General features: G+C 43.0%; 1 protein-coding gene across 1 annotated transcript in view; it reads left to right on the top strand.

Annotated features, from left to right (window-relative positions):
- Nucleotides 1-775: 775 nt before the first annotated feature.
- Nucleotides 776-25,632, top strand: part of LOC118417652 (cysteine-rich venom protein-like) — a 47,558-nt gene continuing 22,701 nt past the window's right edge. The window contains exons 1-2 of the mRNA XM_035823281.1: nucleotides 776-1,295; nucleotides 17,082-17,321. Coding sequence (XP_035679174.1) covers nucleotides 1,029-1,295; nucleotides 17,082-17,321 — 507 coding nt within the window. The 5' untranslated portion in view covers nucleotides 776-1,028. The remainder of the gene's footprint in view (nucleotides 1,296-17,081; nucleotides 17,322-25,632) is intronic.

The following is a 25,632-nucleotide window of genomic DNA, read 5'->3' as shown; positions in this document are numbered from 1 at the left end:
AGTCCAATCGATAAGCTCCAAAACAAAGTAATCACTAGACCAACCAGTCGTGTCGATGGCTAAGTTACGTAATGCATCTTCTACTTGATACATCATCATTTTTCACGTGAAGTTTTCCTCCTGAATGTTTCACTTGTATACGTCGTCAAAAGATATATGTGGCATGGTTGTTTGTGCTGAGCAATTAAATGATACATGACGTATGGCAGAGACGATTAGAGAAGCCCCTCCTTTGATGGATCGCACAACGCTCTTCTACATCTACCAACTCATTACTCAATTGTTCAACCGCCTAACAATCAGCATACGAAAGTGTCTAGATATTTCTGCGCTTAAATTGCAGCAATTCCTTCTGGTATTCAACTATCGCTATCCTATCGCTAGTACTATATACATACGTCGGTGCTGGTCCCACATTTGCATATCAATTTATAGTTTTTAATAAAAAGTATACTCTTTAATGAATCTTACTCAGTGTCACAGAGGATGCTACCTGAAACGTCTGGTCGTTTCCAAAATCATATCCAGTTGCTTGACTAACTGCTAGTTGGCGTATCGCTATCCGACAGTTGGCGATACGTCCAGAAACAGTGAAGAAATCAATGGATATCGTTAATGGCCATGTTACGCGTTCTTTATCACTTAAGTTGGCGGGGGATCTTTTGTGTTAGCACATATTTAATGCATGTCATTGCAGTCTTAAGCTATTGTCGCGCCGCAAGACAAGTACCCAGACGTCTAAGCCGCGTGCGCGTCACATCACTTGTGTGATGCAGTCCCGTAGAGACAGAGCGCGAGAACGTTGAGCCGATTGTAGTGGTTGGGTCTGCCTCGTCTTCATTGCGACCCACCCCACGTAGGCAAAGTGTGGGTCAATACCTCTTCAGACTGCCAGACTTGGAGCTGCCTGGCTGTGCGCCGACACACGGGCTCGCGTCGCGGGACGGAAAGGTGTTGTCGGGAAGGCACAGTGCGACTGAGAGGCAACGCTTGTCGGGGTCCGAAATTGGGATAGACTAACGCTCGCCATGAATTCATTTTTCAAACGGCCTGTAAGTTTCGGCGTCTTCTTTTTCTTCATCGTTGTCGTCGCCGTGGAGAACGGGCGCGCGCTGGCTGGCGAAGTCGACGGAGATGCTGGCGGGAAGAGCGCGCCGAGACAGGCACGGAACGCCGTCCCCCCGTCCGGCTTGCCGCCGACGCGCTTCACCCCAGACGAGATCCACCAGGTAGTAGCCGTACACAACAACCTCCGCAGCAGTGTCACGCCTGGTGCTGCCAACATGCAGTACATGGTAAGTACCCACACCGTCTCCTTCCAAGCTCCTCATGTGGAAAATCGAATTATCACCTTCCTGGTATTAGACACACAGGTACTACCCCTGTCAATGTGCAGCATTAGAGCTTCACTGAGCGTGTTATAAGTTAGCCCTCCTAATCCGCCGATTGGAGAGGGCGGTTAGGAATAGGCAATAAGACACGGCCATCATACACCAGAACCTATTCCTGTTATTGCGTCTGTGAGATTCCTAACGACAGTAAGTCTATAATGGACTATAGTAGGGGATGGACGGAGGGTTATCGGAAAACCAAGCAAAGCGCTCTGCCGAAAGGTGTGCTGATTTACGCGGACTGTAGCCCCTACACGACCTCCGGACTTCTGGACCAAGACGGCATCCCCCCATTACTGACTTCCTAAGGAATACGTCTTGTCCAGGCCGGACTCTAAGCACTTACCTCCGTTTGCCTTTGCATTTTTAAGTGTAATCTACGGAGGGCTACTTGTGAACAAGAGTGGGGAGAGGATCCTTGTAATGTGCAGAATGTCGGAAAGTTTTCTTCTCTGCCCCACTAGTGATGCCCACTCTTCTGCTGGAATATTTGTGATCATTCTCTTAAACAGTTTCACTCTATTAAGTTTCAAGGGACGTGCTTACGACCAATGTCTCTCCAACCCGAAATATTATTTCTTTGGGTGTGATATTTTAGCACACAAGCAGAATTTCCAAGCAATGAGATTTTATAGCTACCACGAAGTGAGTCTTCGCTGGTAAGTCCTTTGTGTTTCGCGTACAATTATTCAGTTCATACTCATTGCTCACATCCTCAACCAAAATAAATACGAGGGTATGGATTTCTCACTCTCTTAAACTTCAGACGTTTAAGAGTACGTACTTTTATCGTTGTGGCTATAGACACGCTTGTTTGTGTACCCCTTTCCCTTTCATTCAACAATCTTGTCTACATAAAGTCGTAATATGTCGTCATCTATAAAATGTCCGAAATACAAGTTATTGATCTTATCTTTAATGAGATGATGTCATATTTTTCAATAAAGGTCTTAATTCATTCATTCATTAAAAATGTCGTATAGGACGCAAAGTCTACGAGTGTTAACTATGAGTGGTGTTAGTTGTGATTATCTTTCCACTCCCGGTGCCGATGCCATTCCATTATATCGCTCTATATTCACGCCAATACGCGCACGAACACAGGATTCGGAAGGCGGGACCGCGACATAAATTAGGATAAATGCCCAGTTCCTCCCAATTGCCCACAGTGGACCACATCTCATCAATTCAATGGTCGGTAAAGGCGGAACAGAATTCGCGATCCAATTTAGATCTATTTGCAGAATGGACCGCCCTATTAAGACGTATGAATCTGGAGCGGGCCCAATGGCAGGGCGGTGTGATTACTTATACTCCGTACCCCTGTAGGAGGCAGCTGGTGCGCACTTGTCCCAGTCCTTCCCGCGCGCTGGATAAATAATAGGATAAAAGACCCGTGAGCGGGAAGAAAAGAGGTGTGGGCCTCGAGCATCCATCTGTCTATGAAGGGCTCAGGCAAACATTGGCGAAGAAATCAATAGTCGAAAAACCGAGGACTCCGGTAAAGGGCAAGCAATGGAATACTCCTGCAATACACAGAATCATACGGATCCAAAAATTGAACCTACAGAAATAACATATAGTAAGGAAATCAAAGAATGACACTCGATGTGCCAAAGTACACATTTTAAGGTGGACTTTGGCACTTACCCTTTAAAAAGAGTAGGTTACGACAAAGGGCAATATCTAAACCATTTGCTTTGAACCCATCTAGAAGCAGCACAAGACAACATCTTGTATTGATTTTCGTTTTCTCTATAGTTGACTGGATTGTCCTAGACAGAAAAGAATGGAGGAAAACGATTTTACTTCATGTGTACACTTCCAATACTCGCAGCGTGGTTACGGGAAAACAGCATCCATGTCCTGCCAACTAAGAAAAATCACGGCTAGCTACTCTTGAAACTGCCTTGCAAATGATTGCTGTACAGGGAATACGCAATGTAAAACCAGCATATTACCGGCGTCTCCAGCTGTAATGAACGCGCTAGGAGTTCTGTTCAAATTTCCATTGGCCCACTCCTGTTTGAATATCTAGATCTCTGCTAGATATCCTTGTACAGTGTCGACGTGACAGATGGCTGTTCCAGGTCCTGCGGAATAACTCCAACGGCTTCCAAACACGCGCGCTCTTGGATTCCTTGCGAGAAGCTCATTTGTGAGCTACCACTACACTTAGTCCAAAAAAAAGAGATCAGTAATTTAGTTCTATCTAATACACTTCCGGAACACATGACAACAAAATCCACCGGGGCAAACAGATCTTTTTTTTGACATAGTGTTGTTCAGTACATTCACCACGATATGCCACTTGGAGATTGAGATAAGCATAAGGTTTTTCATTGACTACCAGAAAGCGCTAGCAAAAGAGCATCGTATATTTCCTATGCACATTTAAGAAATACATTTCCTACTGAATCTATGTCCGACCTTTCACGACCTAGAGCACTTTGTAGGCCCTATTATGTAACGCGGTAAAGACCATTACGATAACATACGACCAAAAAAGGCCTTGTGTAGGGTCTGAAAGTGCCGGTAATGTAGTATTATAGGTTTTCTATGTGCGCTTTTCAAAAAGATAGTTCCCTCTGACTTCCTGTCAAACCCTTAGTAGCCTAGAGTGATCCCGTAAGCCCTGTTATGTAATACGGTAAAGACCATAAACGATAACATACTTCCAAATAGGCTTCACTATAGAATAGGGCCTGAAAGAAACGACCTGAAAACTTTAAATATCGTTAATCGTGTCAAATGTTACTTAGAGGCTTGCAGGAACATGACATCTGTGTCAGTAGGAAAACGTGTTTCCGAGACGTGCTCTGCGCATGCCCAAGGCGATGGCCCACGGAACGAAAGCCATTACCAAGGTTATCTCTTCTCGTCAGCGATCGCCGTACCTCGGGAGATAGAGAACCATCGGTGCAAACGCCGTTATCGTGTCTCTATGATTGAGGTGCATTCATGGCATCTCCCAGGAGCGTGCTAACCGGCTGGGGCGTCTGAGTTTCTAGCGGCGTAGTCATGAGACAGAGCCTTCTGGAACGCAAGGAAGTATGTGCAGCCGTTATCGCTGACGCACGTTGCGAGATCTGGATCGGAAATCTTCCCCGTGGCACCTGGACCTGCATACCAAACACTGCCTCGGGCTACAGCCACGGCATAAAGCAGAAAGTACCGCACCTTCCCTCCTTGTGAGTTATTTCTTCAATCATAAAATCGCTCCACGCTATGAGCGAACCAGAACGGAGCAACTTACCGTGTGATCTGCCACGACCTATCGTTCCGCTCGCATGGCCCTGGTGCTGATGTGCTTTCCTTTGTTAACCCGCCGCACATTTCACACAACTGACAAATCAGTTATTACATCAGGTGGGGCGTGGGAAAGGCTTGAGATCATTACTGGTTATGACCAGAAGTTGTTAGAAAAAATAGTATCAAACATATATATGATAAGAATTTCCGAACTTTTATGGCCATTCAGATGTTTATAGACAGGATGTAGAGCGGAGAGGCAAAGGTGGCCAGGTTGGTGATATGATAGATCACAAGATGGACCGGATCCATTATCCCTGGTGGTGAGAGCGGCGCAGGATCATCATCCTGTTCATGACCTGGGGTCAACCTAGTTTTCTCGTGATTGGACTCTGCCATAACGTCCAGCAGTCACCGACCCAATCACTCTCTTCAGAATTAATCAAGTTTATTGCAAAGGACTTGTAGAATGTACGATATATATAACAGCAAAAAGTGACTATCTATCGGGCTTTTATATCCAGACAATCGCAGCGAGATGTAACGGGCTGTGGGAAATGTGCTGAATGGCTATGGAAAAAAAACTTGACCAACAACTTTCTGGTATAGCTGCGACCGCGCTGCGAACAAAGATTTTACAGATCGCTGAACAAATGTCATGGAGAAAAAAATTCCTGAATTTTTGTGCGCTTTTGTTGTCTTTTAAATCATACTTATACATCTCGCACCGCTCTACTTTATTCTGTGATATTCTATCTGTGGAAATGCAGCTTAAATCGGCTGTACGATCGCAGGCTAGTGAAAACGAGGCCAAGAAACCGTACACACCAATGGGAAGGCTTTGGCGTAGGCACCAACCATGTGACCAATCATACTACAGCAGGCGATAACCACGTTTAGAACTATCTGAGAAGCATTAAATCGACCATACATGATTGATTAATTAACATCGGAACCTCGCCGAAGAGCCACACAAATACCATCGGTCATGTCAGATATCGGAAGATTTGAGGTGGTGATTTCTCCTGCTGTCCTTGTCTTGAACCCTTTAAGTCAATACAGATACTACCCGACATACACCAGACTAATGTAAGATCGAGTAGATGTGGACAAGACGCAATAAAACAAAATTGATGAATAAAAGCACTCACTTGCTCGTTGCTAACTAGAAATTTCTGATACGCCGTGCTTTCCTTCACAGTTGTAATATGGACTTGAATGAAGACTTCCTGTGAAAATTCGATAGTTGAATATATGTATTAGGCAGTGAAAAAGCTCTTAAGAGACTATAGCGGCGTGTGTCTTACAAACACAACCATCAATCTTAAGTCGAGAATGTGGAGCCAAGGTGAAGGACAAGGCGCCAGACACAAGTTCCTAAAATACGAACCATGACATCGGCTCGGAGTGATCAGGCATCTAGTAACCAAATAACGTTACACATTTACATGACATCATCCCGCTATGGGTGTTGTTGTTCTTCTGAGTAACACTTTCCAACAGGACAACGCAACTTCTTTTACGTCGAATTCAAATTTTCCACGAACTTGGATTTCAGAACTTTCAATCTGATGACTCCAGATGCACTAACTCGAAAAAATACATTCTACTTGAAGCAGATGATCCTGTAGCAATACTACATCCCTTACCAACCCTTGCATCTTATTATATCTTAATCATCTTCGGAGATCTTCTTTAATTATCACACGCCCACCGTACTAGAGAAAGTAATTACAATCCAATTTTCCGCCTGTTGTCTATGATCCTATGTAACTACTGTCTGATACTCTTACGTCAGGGAACTCGACATTCAACAATCCACTCGTAATCCTCGGATTATAGTCACGTCCTCATCTGACACTTACCAACAGGTCCTATCAATGAATATGAGAAGCGACAACGAAAGAAGAGACTCTGAGATGGAGTAGGGAGTGCAATATGGTCGATTTATTAAAGTTGTGAAGACAATTTTATTAAAGCAATAATTCAATCCAATCCAATCGAAAAGAGCTTGCCCATGATGTTTTTGAAAACGTGCTCATCTGCAGACTGTATATGAAAAGACAAGCTGCTTTGGTTGGATGTGCGGCACTTCCAAATGGTTATCACTTTTAAAGTGCTCTAACGTCCTGGACAAATCGTCTCCTCTCTGTCTGACCTACTTTGACATCACGTAATCTAGCTTTCACGGTTACCATAGCAACTGATGAACGCTATCAAGTCAAAAGTCTCTCGGAATGCGATCAATATGGGTCCCTTTGTGCGACCTGTAGTTATGTGAAGTGCGGAGTCTTGTAACGGGAAGCTTATTTGGTCAGTTGTGATCGATGTCTCGTTCAGTCTGCCCACTCCAGGCGTGCGGAGTGACCAGCGTTCTTCTTGATGTGATAAACGGCGACTAGTAAAGTCTCCACCAAAAATAACTACAGCTCAATCAATCACTGTTAAAGCTAGGACCATTGCAATGACGAGTGTGTGTGTTCAACTGGATCTATCGTTGTGGTGCTATGGCATGGTCATCTTCTGTTCGCGGATTGCAGAAAAAACATTGTCCATACCTGATTCTTAATAAGGAGCCCAAATGCAGAATCACATAACTATATAAGAACGCCCATTCATGCGCAATTTGCATTATCCAGCTCGCAAACAAACAAAATAACTGTAGACCAAAAGTATACCACTGGACAGGAACTGCTCATAAAGTTCCCGTTCATACCATCCTCTGTTAAACTGATTACAAATCCAGACAACCAACCAATTGCAACCAGTTGACAGATTGACTGATCATCCAGCTAACCAAGGACCCACATCAACGATATTACTAGTATTTTCTTTATCCAGAGGGGGTAATAAACGCGAGCTCTTGATTATGGAAACTTGAAATTTATACGTTACTGGAGTAAGAAATTGAACGTAAACTGTGACAAAATTGCGATCGGCTCTTGACAGTTTGTGAATATGTCGCGGCAATTTCCGCCAATGTTGCAGTTCGTCAGCACAATTCCAATAAACGTGGTAATACACAACAGGCTTATATCTCTTATCGGGGATACGCCAGTGGTATTACCGCCGATATTGTCTGGCGACAGTTTAATACAAGAACTCACTGTGGGACACTGTATGTTATTATCAAGTATGAAGCGAGCAAATATTTGATGCTCCTCTAGGTATATTCTAATCCTTCTGTTGAGAAGAGTGCATATACAGCCTCTGTGGGTACTGGTTTGCAATTTTACGTAAAGAGCAATCAAGATGGTCATGAAGTAAGATTAAGAAAGTCAGGAAAATTTAGGGATGTGCCAAATTTAGGGATGTGCCAAACATGATTGTTCTTCAGATAAGCTGTCAGATCAGCAAGTTGGCGCCAAACTCTCCTGATGCAATCTATTTCCCTGGTGCTATTTCTTACCGGTGTACATGAGTAGTTGTTTCATTAGAGGAAGTAAGCGGATTGTACTTCCATATGTATGTCATTCATTGAACGGGGGCCGATACCGACTTCCAAGCACCTTTGACCCTTTGCTGACGTCACGCCTGCGGCCTGGATGTGTGCCATAGGCTCTGGGTTATTTTAACTTGATAAGGATCAGAGGATTGATCGAAAGCTTGTTCGTAGAGCTTTATTTTGTGTACGGATATAGAGTTTAAAATTGTAACATAGTCCATTTTGGGTTTGTTCCTTGCCTCTGTTCTTCTGTTATAAACTACGAGTCTTCCCAGGAGTGCCGTCTCTGATATATGGCCCAGATCAGAGAGCATAAATGTACCAGAGAATGACACCCTTAAGACTACATGTATTTACTATCGGAAGCACCGATATTACCACAGAGGCAAATGATCGCCATTACACAGATGAGCTGTCAAAAAGTGATGGTAGAATATCCATCTTCTCAGACATTTGTGTCTTTTTTTCCCCACAATGATCCAATTCCTAAATCTAGCAAGTACTTAGATGAACAAGACCATGACATTTTCCAATCCACGCTTGATTTGACGCTAATAACACCTATTTTTCTTCAAAGTATTTTAGTGTGTTTTATGATCTATCTGATGAAGTACTAGTATTCCATTTCGACTTTCTTTATTACTAGAAAACGGCAATATCCGCTTCTGAACATTTACTGCATGTCATACATAGAGCAAGCCTAAACTTCTGGAAGTATTGTGTCGGAAATCCCTCTCCACTTACAGCCAACCTGTGCTGATGAGATTGGGAGATTTTATGTGCTTTAAAGTTACTTAATGTTCTCCAGACTTACGACGTTCACCGTCGTTAAGTAGCTCTCATTTCCTGTAGACAGATTAAAAGGTTCCATTTAGAACGTAAAACCGCGTTTACTGCTAATAAGGTAAACCAGATTTAGCCGGAAACGATGACCCTTGGACGTTTCGGATGTATGGTGGGATGCTTCTTACCTTCAAGTACAAGTACTAATATTTTATAGTTGTGGTGCTAAGAACGAACATTAGAGGAAAATGCACATTTGCTATACGGATTAACGGTTTGGGGATACTTTGGGAAGTTTGCAATCACGAGTCCACCAGCCAACCATTGACAACTTGTCAATCACACGTTTAACTGCACGATTACCCACACGGTTACCCACGTGGTTAAACGCCCGGTTACCCATACGTTACCCACACGATTACCCATGTGGTTAACCGCCCGGTTACCAATACATTACCCACACTATTGCCCACGTGGTTAAACACCCGGGTACCGCACGGTAACATACACGGTTACCCATACGGTTACCCTCACGGCCATCCACAAGTACCAAATTACTCATCATAGATAAAACCTCGAGGTCAGCTCTGTATACTAGTATGCAGGTTTGTTTAAGCGTTTACTGATGAAGAATTCATAACTCTTGGTGGAAACTGATTTTGAAAAAAGGTAGCAGCGCTTGAGCGTTTGGAAATGACAATGGATTGAACTTCTTGGAACAGTGCAAGCGAGAATTTATTGACAAACTGCTTTCTTTACGGCGTGATTAAAGCGATGCTATACAGATTTATCAGTTCTTTATCTTGTCATATCAGGGACCGATGTGACTATGACAGGTTGCTGTTGTTATCGTTGGTGTTCTAACTGAGGCAGTTACATCAAACTGCCGGAAGGAAGCCATGGTCGTGGACAAACAGATTTCAAATAGTCCATATTTGTTGATGTTCGTGTCGATCTTGGGCCGTCCTTGTAGCTCAACTGGTATCAGCCTCACAGTTAAGCTCCTAGTACCAAATGGTTGATAACTGAGAGGCCCCATTTAATCCTGGGTAGTGCATCTCGGGCGGGTTTGCAACCGTCTTTCGGAAGAGACGTAAAATGGGGGTTCCGTGTTCGAAATTCGATCAAGTTAAAGGATAATGGCCAGCGAACTGAAACAGCAAGGTAATTCACTGCCACATGTGCCACTAGGCATTACAAGGGCCTGAACGTACGTACGGACGTCCAACTCTTAACCACGTTCACCTGAAATCACCTCTTATCATCTGTATTGAAAAGTAATGATTACATTTTACGGGCAGGTGGCGTAACACGGCGCCTGGCCGCAGAGTTCGATCCTGTAACCGCACATTCCCATTTAGTTTCCAGTGAAAGGCTATCATTGACAACACGGTCGTCTGTGGCTTAAGTACACCCTGTAAAGGCCGATCCCGTGACGAGGAGGGAAGAACTGTGATCAACTGTGGAATAGTAACTGTGGATGATTGCCGCGGCAGGGCGTCAAGTGTAATATTCAACTGCCGCTTTTAGCGTTGGCGCATGCTGTTCTTTAAAAACAGCAGGGGACAAGTACTATAATGAATATATTTGATTAATGGAAACACGGTTTCCCATGCGTATGCAAACGCACACCGACTTATGATGGAAGTTCTTGTCAACCAACGTATGTCACTACTGAGGAAAAAGAGCATTCAGAGACAAAAGTCAGGAGCAAGAAATAGTAGAAAGGAAACATCTGCAAGCAAATACATGATGTTTATCTTTACATGGACTATCCTGACAAATTATTGCTCTGTTTATTCTTACTCCAAACATGTATGGTGACCAGCGCCTCCATCTCTGTCCTGCCACTTGCTACATTATGTAATAGACTACCACAGGGTGCTTGCTGCACCTCTAGTAACCATGATGACAGCTGTCTGATCCGGATAAATAAGCTTTCTTGTTTGACACAGGGAAAGAGGAGGAAGAAATAGATCAAAAGCAATATGTATCCCTTCCGCGAAGGGAGACATAAATATCTGCAGTTTAAGTCCACATGTTTTTACAATATATATCGCCATCTATTTCCCTTGACCCGGATACACTCTATCGACCGAATCATCCTATTTTGAAGCCCAACTATTGACCTAATGGCGAAACTATTGGTGTTTATGGGGCTGCCAACTGCTGATGGCCCATCGTCCATTGACTCTCGCCATTCGGGTGCCAGCCTTGGGTTTGGGCCAGGTTTGGAGGTGATGGCTCTCTTACTCTCATACTAGCGGTGGGCCAGGTTCTGAGGTGATGGTTCTCTTACTCTCTTACTAGCGGAAAGTAATCCTGATATCCATCTCCATCTAAGTCACACTTAACCAGCAGTCCTCTACAGACAGAGGCTTTGAAGTTTCAGTCAGCACATAGAAGGTGTTAAAACGCCATCTCCGATGTTGGCTAATGGCAACTCTTTGCATTACACATATCAGGGGGGAGGTATTGTATTTGTAAAAGGTAGATAGCAGAGCTTCATTTTGGCAAACTCTTGATATTCGTTCTCTTAAGGGATGTTTCAGAAAATCGCTCAGACAGAGGCAATCTTGTGAATATGTCAAAGTCGTTAATGGAGTCCGTACGTTGCGACATCATTTATCACTAGAAGGAAAACAAATAATCTCTCCAAAAGACTGGGAATCAACTCCAAATATTCGCCTATGAAATGTTTGTTCGGAAGGGAACAAAACTACTGACTAGAGAGGAGTCATCTGCATCTTCAACTTGATCTTCAGACACAAGGACCGGTAGTTTCACTGTAGTACCATAACAAGACGCTAGAGGGTCAAAAATATAATCATAGCTCTTATCAAGACCATCCCACAAATCAAACCTGAAGACAATTCATTCAGGTCTTCTTGGCTTATCTTGCTCATAGACAGACTAGCACACTGCATTGAAAACATAACTTTCCTGGCGAAGATAAAACAAAAACGACCGCGTGTACACTGCTGCCCTCATCATCATGACAGATGTTTAGACACTCACAGTGGAAGGGCCATCGGGTACTTCTCTCTTCACCTGGAGAGCCAGCTCTTTGCATTGGATGAGCCGGGCGGTGTCTTTGTGGATCATATATCTGACTGAAGTCTGTTATGACAAAGGGGTAATGAACAAGCTCTTCTGTAGGGATGTTTACGATCAGACGACTTCCAACAGCCCGGATCGCCCGCTGTTGTAAACCTCTTCAGCCTCTCTACTTTCTCACGCTATCAGTGCGCATTAAACAACGGAACGGCTCACTTGGGGTACTTTGCACACCGTCGGTATCACAATAGCGTTTCCGTCTACTTGTCTTGAAGTGCGTAGCTTCAAAGCGCGTAGCTGAAGAACATCGGCGTGCATCTAAACGTGGTAAGATCGATGAGTCCGCACTAATGGCTTCATCGGGAGCTAGATCAAATCTTGTTTAAAAGCTTCAGGGAGAGATTGAACAAGACCACCAGGAGACAATAGATTTTCACTACATGAGACGCGATGAAGGTAATTTTCGTCTTGCAGACTGAGTGGGTCCCTGTTAGAGGCTTTTAGGTGCGGCGGTTTTGCAGGCGCTCAGACACAAGGACGCTATTATGAAAACTTTCTTGGCGAGCAAAAAAAAATGTTTGAGAGTACACTGCGCTGGTAAAATGTTTGACAACTTGTACATTGGAGTGAACTACATGTATTGCTAATATATAACGATTAAAGAACTAATCCTTGTCATGACAGATGTTTAGATCCGGCGGTCTTGCTGTTTGAACAGTTAACCAAACACACACTGTACAACCAAAGGCTTGCATGCCTCTTCCTATTCAAGTTTAAATCGCTAAGGATTTTTCGCACAGGCGTCACCTTGCAATTGGCTTTGCAAGTACCGGTAGGTTTTTGATGGATAAACGCTCTATTCCACCCTACAGTTAACGACATGCCTTCTCAGATTACGTCTTAAGATTCCTCTCCACTCCTGTACTGCAGGGTACGTCACTAGTGTCTACATCGGTCAGTCTCTCAATTCACACCCTTCATGGTCTGTACATAAATAAGTATAACCCATGTCTCACGGGTCAAACTGTGTTCATGGGAGTAGAAATATCTTCTTTTGATCTACAGATATCTCTGCAGCACTACTCTATGTATCAATGTCAAAGCCGACGCGGCGTTTTCTTCATATGACTGATTCTGGGTCCGGGCCAAGAAAATCTACTGCTGTTAGGTAAGAGGCTGTCAAAGTAAATGAGCGGAAATGATAAAATGCCTATATTTTTTTGGAACGACACAAAAACAATTTGGAACTGAATCAACCTTAACTGAATTGATGTAAGAATGGCCCTGTCCTCCTGGTTATCATGCATCACCTGATGTGAAAGCGCATGTCCCGGACCGATGTATTCAGAACGCGTCCTATTAGATCCTGTTAGATTCTCCTGTCCGTGCAGTCAGGCGTTATGGTCCGGATGTTCAGCTAATACGTACCATGCAGCCAGTCTAATGGCCACTTTCTAGAATTCTATTAGAGCCCAGCGATCGAGAATTAGTCACACAGCTCGGCAAATCCGTTACATAATGGAGCATGCATCATCGGCAGTCGATGGGTCTGCGCCAGGGTAGTGTCAGAGGCGCTCAAACTCACGCCCACCATTCAATATCATCAAACAGACTTAAAGGTCTGTTTGCAACTTAATAAAGGGCGGATGGGAAATGCTGTGCATGCAAATCTTACAGCACAAGCAGATTGGAAATTTCATGATATGCCCAATGCAGGACATGGATGTATTTGTGTTTGTTTTCTTTTACGCCTCAACAGAAGGACGCAAGCCACTAAGAGTCTGTATATGCCGTACAAGACACTTCTTGAGAATGGTAAAACAAAACGACCGTGTGGCTTGAGTTCTTTTTCTACACCGGGCTAGTTACTAGTAATAAGCGAGAAACTTCATATCGTTGCCTCTCCCTCTAAGTCCCCTCATCACTTCTTACTTTCATATATTGGTAATACTGCATATAACTAAATTTACAACAGTAGGTTTCTTTATGATCGAAATTAATGTCCAGGGCGCGACATCTAGCTACCCTGCTCAGTGATCAGTGTAACGACGGGACCTTTCAAATGGTGTGTTATAAATAATGACGATATAGTTAAGGTCAATGGAGACAAGAATTTAAAGTTTTAACTAAACGTATCCTAATTAATAAACTAATTAAAGAAAACCTTTTTGTACCAAGCAAAGCAAGTTTTAAGTTTATTTCATATACACGCCAGTACCTTATTGGAAAAAAGATACAGAGGACATAAGTTACATACGTAACCGCTATGGACGTACAATGCATCTTGTTTTATTTCAGCAAGGACATTATATAGAATGGCCATGGTTCCAGTGCTGCCATTGCTCGTATAAACGCCCAAAGTCGTAAAACTGAAAAGAGCAGACGATTCGCATCAGTTGGCGCCCGTTCGATTCAATGACTCCGCAGTATTGGGGTCGAGATTAAATCATTCAGAATCGTACAAAGAACCACTGAACTTAACAGTCAGAGTACTGGTGGTAATTGGATCATAAAACGAAACACCAACCTTAAAGTGAAGTGTTGATAGCGTGGTGAAAGGATCATAAATGGGCACTGATACACGTAAGCCTTTATGCCACGGTGAACGGCAAGAGTTGCAGCAACAATAGCAAGTGAAACCAATCACATGTGACTGCGGCTCCAACGGCGGTTTACAGCAAAGCGTTTACGGACCCTGTGTGTTTCAAACATCAGCATTATCATGTACACTCGATTTTTTTGTTGTTGAGGCACGTCATCTATTTCATCATAACATCTCATGCAAAACTGCATTATATTCCCGATTTAGGATTTGGAGACAAAAACATAGTCAGATCTAGAGTCTGACAATCTAAGTTCTGGTTTGATAACCGGACTTGAAGGATACACAGCAAAGATATAGTGAGCACTATTTAATTGTCATTGCCAGAGGCTGTGTTACTGCACTCAATATAACGCTGTTGCAAAAGCGATGACGATATGTTTTCTCTGTTATCAGGTACTGACTCACGGAAGATGTTCAATGGCATGTTCTCCAGTGAGCACTCTTTATCTAATCTCTAAGCAGATATCAGGATTGAGCAACGGAAGAAATGTTTTCTCTTCATTGGGATTGTGCGTATTGCAAGAAGCTATCCATCTCTGTTATCTTACACAATACCAGTGTTCCCTGCACATCTCCAACGTAACAGGCAAATGTGCATCAAAACACAAAAGAAGCGTTGTCCAAGGAAGCACTGGAACTGGCTTACCTTACCCTTGTGCGACCTAGGCTGGAGTATGCCTCCATCCTCTTCACCAACATGAGTGTAGCCGCCTCCAAAGTACTAGAGCGCGTACAGTACCATGCAGGCCGCCTAGTTACAGGTGCAGCACCAAGAACACCCTACTCGGACGTGCTTCAAGAGCTTGGATGGGACAGGCTCTCAACTAGGCGAGACTATCACCGTCTAGTCATCATGTACAAACTGGTTACCGGCACTGTACCACCCCACCTGCAACCACTCATCCCTCAAACAAGACAAACCCAAACCCAGCTTCGTCTGCGAAACTCTTCACACCTCCATATCCCTCGCTGCAGAACTACAACATACAGCAACAGCTTTATTCCATATACCTCCAGACTGTGGAACAACCTACCAAACCACATCACCGACTCCACCACTTTCCCACAGTTCAAAGCCCGTTGCAGAAGCCACCTCCTGTCAGGATTTTAATATTAAACCCGTATGATAGTATACTGACCTTCCACCTACTCCAATCTTTTAAGTTAGCTGACAAATGGTATAGATCAATCTGTATAGTTGCATGACACCTTTTAATCATTGATTATTTTATTGTATTATATTGTATGACTTCTTTGTATGTTCGTCCGTATTTTTGTAGGTTCTGCCGCTACCAGCCCAAAGCTGCCTAGGCAGACCCTTGTAATGACATGTCTCATCGTCAATAAAGAAAGAAAGAAAGAAAGAAAGAAGCATTATTGATGCTCATGCGATTTTACAGGCGTTCCAGACATCGATTTTTCAATAGTCGTCAGAGCAACATTACTGAAGGCCATTTTCAACGGCAGGAATCGGGCATTTGTTATAACAGCCGCTAACTCAGATCCGAGCTATTTTGGTGTGATTATCGAACGGCACAAGATTGTGTGCAGGGCATATTTGTTCTCACTTATTAGATGTCCCTGACGATGGAAATACATCAGATGTTGTTCACACGGCTAAAGGCAAAAATTTCTACCAGTGAAGCGATAAACTGTCAAAACACGTCTAGTGATTTGGTTTTCTTTGCAGAATGTCGTGGAGGCATTCACAGAATATCTACACAATATATATGACAACCTTATCCTGTTTATACTGTACGTTTAGCACGTCGTGATTTCCATGTAGCCCAGATGGGGAGCATTCGCGAAAAACAAACGTGGCGTGCCCGCTGGGAAAATGATAGCTTTTAAACAAGGGCTGAAAGGATGGAATCGAAAGGCGGTCCAATCCTCGTCCTTCAGGTGTGGAAATTATCACGGCTCCTGTTTTAAGCTCAAGACGTGAGGGAACTGAAAACGCCGACGCTATTTCTTTCTTTCAATAGTTTTAAGTCTTTATAAAGCGGAACTGTGACTGGCGAATACTGATTCATATCTCTTCATGTTATTAGCTAGGCCTGAGGCACATGCTATTATATATGATTCTTGTATCTTCGAAAGTTATAAACCCAGCAAAGCAACCAGAGCAAAGCATTGATTTCTTTTGATGGCCCAGTAAATCTTTGCTATCCTATGTAGAGTAGGCAGCGTTGGGGGTTGGGACTAGCTGTCTCAATTGCAATTTGCTTGTACCCCCTTTCCAACAGAATGGCGCTCTCGCCGTGCCCTCTCTGTGACCTAGAATTCGACATATCTCTCAACGAATTGTATAGAAAAGAAACGAAGCTTTTTACACTTCGAGTGTTTTGTTGTTTTCTCGGTCACACTTTTACATTTTGTATGATGTACCCAGTGTAAAAGCGAAGGATACACATATCCTATTTAGGTCGTAGCAAGAACCCATCGCGATCGCCGTCCGGTGGAAAGGGGGCCTTATCAAAAGCAACTCCTGTTTTGTATTAAAGTGTATGAAACATTCATATCTTTTCTTTTCTGTGTTCGTTTTCAGAAGTGGCATGACGAGCTGGCGGCCATGTCGCAGGCCTGGGCGGACAAGTGCGAGTTTGAGCACGGGCAGGTGGACGTGGAGTCTCCGCCGTACGGGCAGATCGGACAGAACCTGTGGAAGGGCTCCCCCAGGATGTCGCGCAGCCCGCAGCCCATCCAGGACTGGTACGGGGAGGTGGTGGACTACCACTTCGACACGCTGCATTGTAACGAGGGGCGGGAGTGCGGACACTATACACAGGTACGAGGGGAAACCATGTATAAAATAGATGGCAATCTGTCGTTCCTTTCTTCAGTTATCCTCATTGGAATGCATTGACAAAAATGCCCCTGCACTTCCAAAATCCAATGTTAGGGGGCTCAAACTTGCCACAAGCTATCTTCCACCCAAATGTCAAGACTACATCATGTAGGGGACAAGAAATGCATTGAAACAACTACTATGAGGGGGGTCATATATAAAATAGACACAGTCAATTCCATTGAGGGGTCACTCACCGACAATAACTTTCAGATGGAAACTACGTACCCTGGTATGTCTTGACATACAAGTCATTAAAAAAGTCCTTCCATGTTTTAACAGTGGTGCCTACTACGTTGTAAGCAATCTAAACGATAAATCAACTTAAATAGAATGATTTGTTAGAATCTGATAACAAAACTTGGCAGAGAAATATCATGCATTTGCTGGCAAATGCATTTTCCAGTTCTCTCCCGATCTACTACTGCTCTGCACTGCACCTATTTCCTTTGAGGGAAAACCAATCCGTGTAATCCTCTAATGATCCATCTCAAGCCCCATGATTACCTCTAGAGGCGCTGTTCCCTTTCCGCTGTGCTCCTCAAAACCACTTAAACATTTCACTGCCTGCAGGAAAGGTCCGTTTCTTTGGGAAAAGTCAACAGAACGTTAACGGTAAGTTTAAGTTGAGTTGTCCCCTGTTCTCCAACGGTTCAATACTACCTCTTGTACACGTAGTGTCACATGGTCGTCCCTAGGTAAAACCGACGGCAAACAGTACGAGGGGGGTTCAATAAGTTCTTTGCCTCACCAAGAAATAACAAGCACAACTCAGATTTTCAGGCACAACTTCATAGTATGAAGTCTTTTATCAATATCCTCCAAATTACAAATCATTGGAGTCATTACTTTCCAGGCATTCGTTTTTTCTAAATTAGAAGGTAAGTGGGGAGAAAAAGAAGGGTGAAGTGTGATCAGACAATTTGACCTCACACCTCAGGTTGCAGATCAATTGTCCACCTTTTTTTTTTCGTTATCCATTACCTAACGTTACTGGGTGTCGCCTGCAACATGATGATCACAATAATTTGAATTTTGGTACACATTTATATAAGACTTTATACATGTACGTGGGGTTATCAATAAGTCCCCGACTTTACCGAGAAAAAATAAGCACAGCTCAGATTTCGAAGCATAGATGTCAAGTATAAAGTCTTACATAAATATGTACCAAAATTCAAATTAGTGTGATCATTACTTTGCAGGCGACACCCAGTAACGTTAGGTGAGGGAGAAGGAAAAAAACGTGGACAATTGACCTGACCTGAGTGTGTGGGTCAATTTGCGCTGCTGGAAGTTAGAAACCCAATTCTTTTTGCTTGAAATAGGAAGAGAATCATTATCAAACATTTTGACAACGTCTTTTGTTAATTTATGGCATGGGAAACTAGACCCACACATGTCTGATCACAATTCACACAACTTTTTTCTCGCCACTTACCTTCTAATTTAGGAAAAACGAATGCCTGGAAAGTAATGACTCCAATGATTTGAAATTTGGAGGATATTGATAAAAGACTTCATACTATGAAGTTGTGCCTGAAAATCTGAGTTGTGCTTGTTATTTCTTGGTGAGGCAAAGAACTTATTGAACCCCCCTCGTACAAGGTCGGTAGCAACATGATAAATCTGTAGCCTGGATGGAGCAATGCACCGTCCATATACCACGTCCTTTCACCGATGCCTTGCATTGTAGGTTACACCTTCAACACGGATGTTTTCTGTCAGGTGTGATTCGATAAGTCGCTATAACAATTGTCAATTCAACTGACATATAATAACACCTGCCGTTGCAACAACTACTTGCAACTACCAACTATTTTGCAGTAATGTCTGCATAGCGTTTAAGGAATCGCCCCCATCCCTTATTGTCAACTGGCAAAATTTGGGTCGCATACTGACTCCTATGGCCAGCCGACTCCCCCATCGTGCTATTCCAATTTCTACTATTTGACTAACTATCCACGGAGGCTAGCTAGCACAAATCCATCACAAACTCAAATATCGCCTATTTCACATCAGTGGCAAATTGCATGGATATTCCACAAATCAGAAAGTGAGCGCGCAAGCAATATGAAAACGCCGACTAGACTAGATCAGTCAAGACACAGCGTATAACCCTGGGGAGTGATTACGTTTCTCCGTGAAATCTTTCTTTGTTGTAAACGGGGCGCCCATCCGCCAGTAGTGGCTCATCATCATTTATGAGAATTAGATACATTCATTCAGCACGTACAGTGTCAGCGACCTTTCCATAAACAAACGAGCGCCCCTCTTGGATGTAGGACTGCCATCTTTGCAAGTTTGCTATCAAACAATTTTCAAGAGTCTAGCTAATAAATTACGCACAATCCTACAATCTCCTCCTTTTTTCAGTGTTCATGGCCATTCTAGTATCAAATATTTTCATTCTATGATTCTGTCCTGAAACTGACAATCTGGAGAATATCATGAGCAAGGTTGTCAGAATCTTAAAATATGTACCTACTTACTCCCCCTTCCGATCAGAGACTGCGACCGCGTTGCGACAACTGGGCGCTCAAAGATTTGACAAAGCGCTCAACGAATTTCATTGCTGAAGAATTTTCTTATGTTTTATGTTCTTTGTCGTCTTTTAAATCATCGTTCCACGTTATATTCCAATTATAAAGTCAAGGGTTAGGCACTAATCCAATCTTGCTCGCTGTACGATCGCTCAGAGATCCCCCTCTGGTCGAAAGTGAGCTTTATAAATCAAAGTCAACATGTCGGATCCATTCTAACCATTTTTTTCAGGTTAGTCGGATGGAGAAGCGTGTGTTGATGTACCTGGATATCTAACCACACGACCTATTTGCGATTCATCGTTAGTTTGAACTGGCATCGTCCTCCGAAAAGCACGTCTCGCATACCTTGGGTGTTAGATAAAGAACGTGCAAAATAACAGGAGATGGGAGACCGTGACTTGAATACATTAACAGTGATACGTGATGTCAAGACTGCTATAAGTCTGTGAATGACGAGCTGTGGTCCCACGCGTGGCAATTATGTGTAAATATATGACTTTGTAGAACTCAATGGCCAGTTTTTTTAAGGCAATACCGATACGACTGGTGTAAGCGATCCGAGTTTATCCCTCATTCATAGCCGTAAAATAAAGCAAGGGACTGACAAGACTGGAGTGGCGCTGATAAGTTTCCGTGGCATTGGCACTCACACTCTCTTCTGCGCCACAAATGCATATACGAACATCAATCTTAACGTTATAGCTGAGGAGAATGGGTCTGTATATGTCATTTGCCAAACCGTATCTGACATAGCGACAGCAGTTTCTACTCACATAGCATTTTCACGATGGCTTTTTATTATTCCTAATCGTCAAATAATTTTCAAAACTCTTTTATGTACTCAAATATCATTCGTTTCGGGACATAACTGATTATGCTTGCTTGGTAAAGTAATAGACTGATTGCCACGCTGTGCGTAGCTATGCTTATAATTTATCTTACCATCTTTGACTATGAAATATTCATAATCTGACCAAAACGCATATCAAAGCCAGCACTTTGAAAGTCTTCCAAAGAGCTTGCTGAATCAGTTTGAGACCATTTGACGAATTTGTCCGGAAGTTCCGGAAGTTATTTGGTCCAGGCTGATTAGACCGTTCGTCTTGTACAAATGAGTTCTGGAAGTCTGATGAAAGTTTCGCTCCTCCTCGAGCCTGTGTGGCTTCAAGTCCCAACACGAACTGCTACTGTACTGCCGAAGACGGAGTAGCGGTTGGGAATTAAAGTCGAGGGCTCATCGTTCAAAGTCTCACCCTGGCAGCCACCACTTGCACACGCGCACACAGAATATCAAGCAAGGATATAATACATTCTAACCAGCACTATCTTTTACCCGTTTCCCATGTTTGCGATTATTCTCTTCCACAGGAATTTGTTGTATCTCATTGTTCATATGGTGCACAAGTACCAGCGCTGTAAACTTGATAGCTTTGGACGAAGCCAGGGATACAGGAAACCATAAAAGTACTGAATCTGATGTGAATCAAAGCTTTGGAGTTCCTCCTCACTCGTATCTTGTTCGACTCTGTTGCAGTGTGGTTTTGTGATACTGCCCTATGGTGTGTCCAATTAATATGCATTTCAATCATTCTTTATTTCTTAACCTAGACTTCTGGCGTCCGAGAAATAAGACGGCAACTTGTATTTGTCATGTGTTTCTTACAGTCCAAGTCGGCCAAAGATTGTAAATATCAGTGAAAAAGGAGCAAAGAAAACAAATGGCTAAATTCTGACTTAAACAAATGTAAACCTATTTTTTTTAAATGTAGTAACGGTTCCACGTTTGATTTCAAAACCTAAGCGCTGGATACATGTAAGCCCTGCCTTGGGGTCAGTCCTTGGTAATGTCTACTTTTGAAGCTGTAACAAGTTTCCTCCTGGAAGTATCGACAGAACGAAATGAGATCTACAAGTTGAGGTTCGATATCGGAACAACCATTCCCCTCGTTTGTTCATCGGAGTCCATCCGTCAGGCCGTCGGCAGCAGATCCAATAACGAGAGCGCCGCTCGGGCGATGACCATGGGACTTGGAATGGCGCCCTCTGGGAAGGTGCGAAACATCCAGGAAGAAGTATTTGGTGATGTGAAATCAATTCGTCCGCAATCAGCTGGATGATAAGTGATTCTGGTCTGAGCCCACTCTTGACATTTCAGACTCTGGTAAGGCTAGCGTCACATTTCCAAACAGGGGTTCGACCGGACTGTTTGTGGTACTGCAGCATTGTTTTGTTATTTCGCCATTTTGCGTACTACGTAGAATTATGACAAATTACACAAAACGTAAGAAAAATCGTTCTTTATCTCTGAAATGTGTTGAGTCATCTACGAACTCCGCAGTGCCGCACCGGTGCCCCAAGTATAGTGACTTAGGTTTTTTAAAAACGTAGTTGAGACAACTGCGTTGCCCCAATGCCTCGCATATTACCTATTAACGAAGAGAAAAAGTTTTATTACTAGCATATAAATTACTTTTGACAAGGTATATAGCAAATCTTGGTAAATCATTTTTATTCACCAGGAGAGCCTATACTACCAGATTAGTTATTCCAGGGGAAATATGTCTTTTTCTTCTTTTGCCCTACTTGATGAGCGACAACGTAACTCAGACTATAACATAACTTCAACATTGGCCTTGATATCAATCCCGACGTCTCCTAAAGTAAAAATAATGATTACACTTTTATCTAGCAAGCGATCCTCAATTCTCCTGCTTCAAATAGCAATCATTAACATATCAAACTAGACGTTCCCACTTAATGACCATACCTCATCCGTAACCGCCGTTGTGCCAGATAAATCTTCCGAATCCTAAACGGCGGCAACATGTCTCTACTTTAACTGAGAGTTCACCGGTGTGTAAGAAGCGTGAAGTGACGTGAAATTAGAAGCCTCTTATCGCTTCTATGAAAAACAACAACTGATAAGTGCATTTGAAGGAGAATGTGACGTTGGAGAATTGATAAGTGCATCAGAAGATAATATGAATTCAGAAAAATCACAAATGCGTTGAGGGAGAATATTGGATGATTCTTCTTTTGCAATACCAATCTACATAAAACGACACGGCTATATCCACGCCTATAAAGCTCTTATCAAAGGATTGCAGGAAAGCTTTGCTGCAACATAGAAAGACGATAAGGGTGTAGTGCTTTAAGAAAAAAGAAGAAAGGTCAGGTTATGCACATCAACAACAAAGTAATTTTTGAAAACGGATCTAGAGGAGACATGTGCTTTAAGATAACTGCCAAAGTTGACTTGAAGGGGGAGGGGGGGTGATGGTCAAGCCACAGAACGAGGGGAGAAACATTTGGAGCTGATTTAGACAAAGAAGGACGTAGTGAAGCACCGTTAAGGTAGTATCTCACTGCACTTGGGGCACCGGTGCGGCACTGCGGGGTTCGTTCACTGCGGCACTGTTGTGTTATTTTCGCCGAATTTTTATAATTTAGAAAATGCGTATTACGTGAAAGTATGACTCAAAACACCACAAAATACACAAAACGTAAGAAAATTCTTTATTTCTGAAATTCGTTGAGTAATCTTTCGAACTCCGCAGTGCCGCACCCATGCCCCAAGTGCAGTGAGATACCACCTTTAGTGCTATTAGTTTTCACACTACAGATGTGTGCCTCATTCATATCATTCCTAAACTAAAAGTAAACTCGAACTTCCTTAGATGTAACTTTTTGGAACCATGCAATCATGATTGCAATCTTGATTGTTGACAGTCGTACATAGTGTAATAAATAAACTGGGAGTAGTCATCAAGTTTACAGCTTCTTCGTACGCACACCTTCTTAAACAGCTTAGCGCCTTCAGCATCGCAGAGCTGTGACGCCGTGCTTGCGTCAGGCCTGCACTTTTACTTTATAGTGTACAGCAGCACGACAGTAAATTATGAAGTTTATTGTCTAACTGCAGTGTCTATTTGAGGCAGTTTTTCATTTCAATTCAAATCGTACAATTACATAGCAACAGTATTGTTATGTTTTATACTATTGCCGATGACACGATCATAATAATGATGAACATATGGATCATTAGATAGTAATATGAATGTTATGTTTCATGTCATCATGAAAATGCTCATTACACTGAAAGATAATTCAGATTCCCATGTCTCATATTTTTGTCAGATATTAGCAGATAAGGAAAGTCACCTACATATATCCGCTATCTGATGTTCAATACAGGTGTTTCAGCAACTGATCCAGCAATAAACTGGGCTTGTCGAAAGCGCCCATAGCATAAACAATAGCAGAGCATGGAAAATATGTTTTTCATATACAGACTGTCCGCCGTATTGGCAACAAAATACTCAGCATCAGTCACAATCGACCAGTCGGAGTCCGAGTTGAGCCGCCTCGCGACGGGATCAATGTCGGTTATGGTACATCCTGCAGGCCGGGCTACTGTCAACATTCGGGTCTGGTGATGTTATGCCTTTGAAGGGTCATATGAGTACATGAGGGCCGGAAAACAACGAGCTTCGGGGTGGGGGGAGGGGGTGGTGGTTGTTGGTTGGTGTATCTTTTAAATTTCAGCATGGGTACCATCCGGAAAGTAGTTCGCTCCGGCGTTTATTATACACTATAGTATATACAGTTGCTTCTTGCTGTAGCAGAAGCAAACATAGGAGATAAACACCACGTATTGCTCACGTCTCAAGCTATCTGCCACCAAAAAGCAATGCCATAGCACATCCAGGTCAAAAGATATTTAAAAAAGCCGAATGTTATGAGTTATGCTGACTATAAAAATCAGGAAACACAAACAGACAGACAGACAGGCAGACACACCCAAAACTATATCTTCATTTTTCATGTAGATAACTGCTACCCGGATGGTACCCAGGCTAGCATCTGAGCGGATATTTGCAGAGTATTGGTCTGTGGTCCAGTTGTATGACTCGTCAGCCACTGCACGTTTCACAACACGAATGCGCCGTATTATTTCGTTCCTTTTTCGTGTCATGCAATTGAGTGTCGTGGAACAGTCCCAGCTGAAATAGCTTGCAAAAGTGGTTGTGTGGTCAACTCTCAAAGCCGCTAATCTAACTGACACGTGAGAGATCTCCTGACTAAAGCTGTGCCGCATATGACAATTTTTCATGATAGCATCTTGAAGGATGGTGCCCATCACCATCTGTCCGTGCATTAAGCCCGGTGTGTGCTGTCCATCATTGGACATTTTGAACCCAGTCAATGTCAAAGCGATACATTTAAAAGAGGCTTTCGGTTGACGTCTTGCAGAATGGTGTCCATCAATGTCTGGAAATCCCCTAACCCCGGTCCATTTCGGTCGATATGAACCTCGAAGTCATCATTCAGCTCTTTGAATATATGAAGTGCCTACGTACGCTACAATCTTAGCAATATGGTCTTTTAAAGTCTGACCATGAACTTGATGCCCCCTCCTCTGAAGACCTGGTCACTACAAATTACGACATACATGCATTCGGTTCCATGAACACTGCCAGGTGACTTCAGTGACATTCACATCGATTTTCGAAGATGTCGCCGAGTTTCTAAGATGTCCTGAAAGATGAAGTCCTATCCCCTTACGCATAATGTCCTTTCATCCTTTAAGTTCGATGTCCTAAGCCCTACCCTTTTAAGAATGATGTTCTAAGTCCTATTGATGTCAAGAGTCTTACATGTATCCTCTTAAGTATTGTGTCCTATCATCCTTTAAGTATGACGTT

The sequence above is a fragment of the Branchiostoma floridae genome, chromosome 6, assembly GCF_000003815.2.
Source record: "Branchiostoma floridae strain S238N-H82 chromosome 6, Bfl_VNyyK, whole genome shotgun sequence".
NCBI classification, from domain to species: Eukaryota; Metazoa; Chordata; class Leptocardii; order Amphioxiformes; family Branchiostomatidae; genus Branchiostoma; species Branchiostoma floridae.
This window is presented reverse-complemented; position numbering and strand designations above follow the sequence as displayed.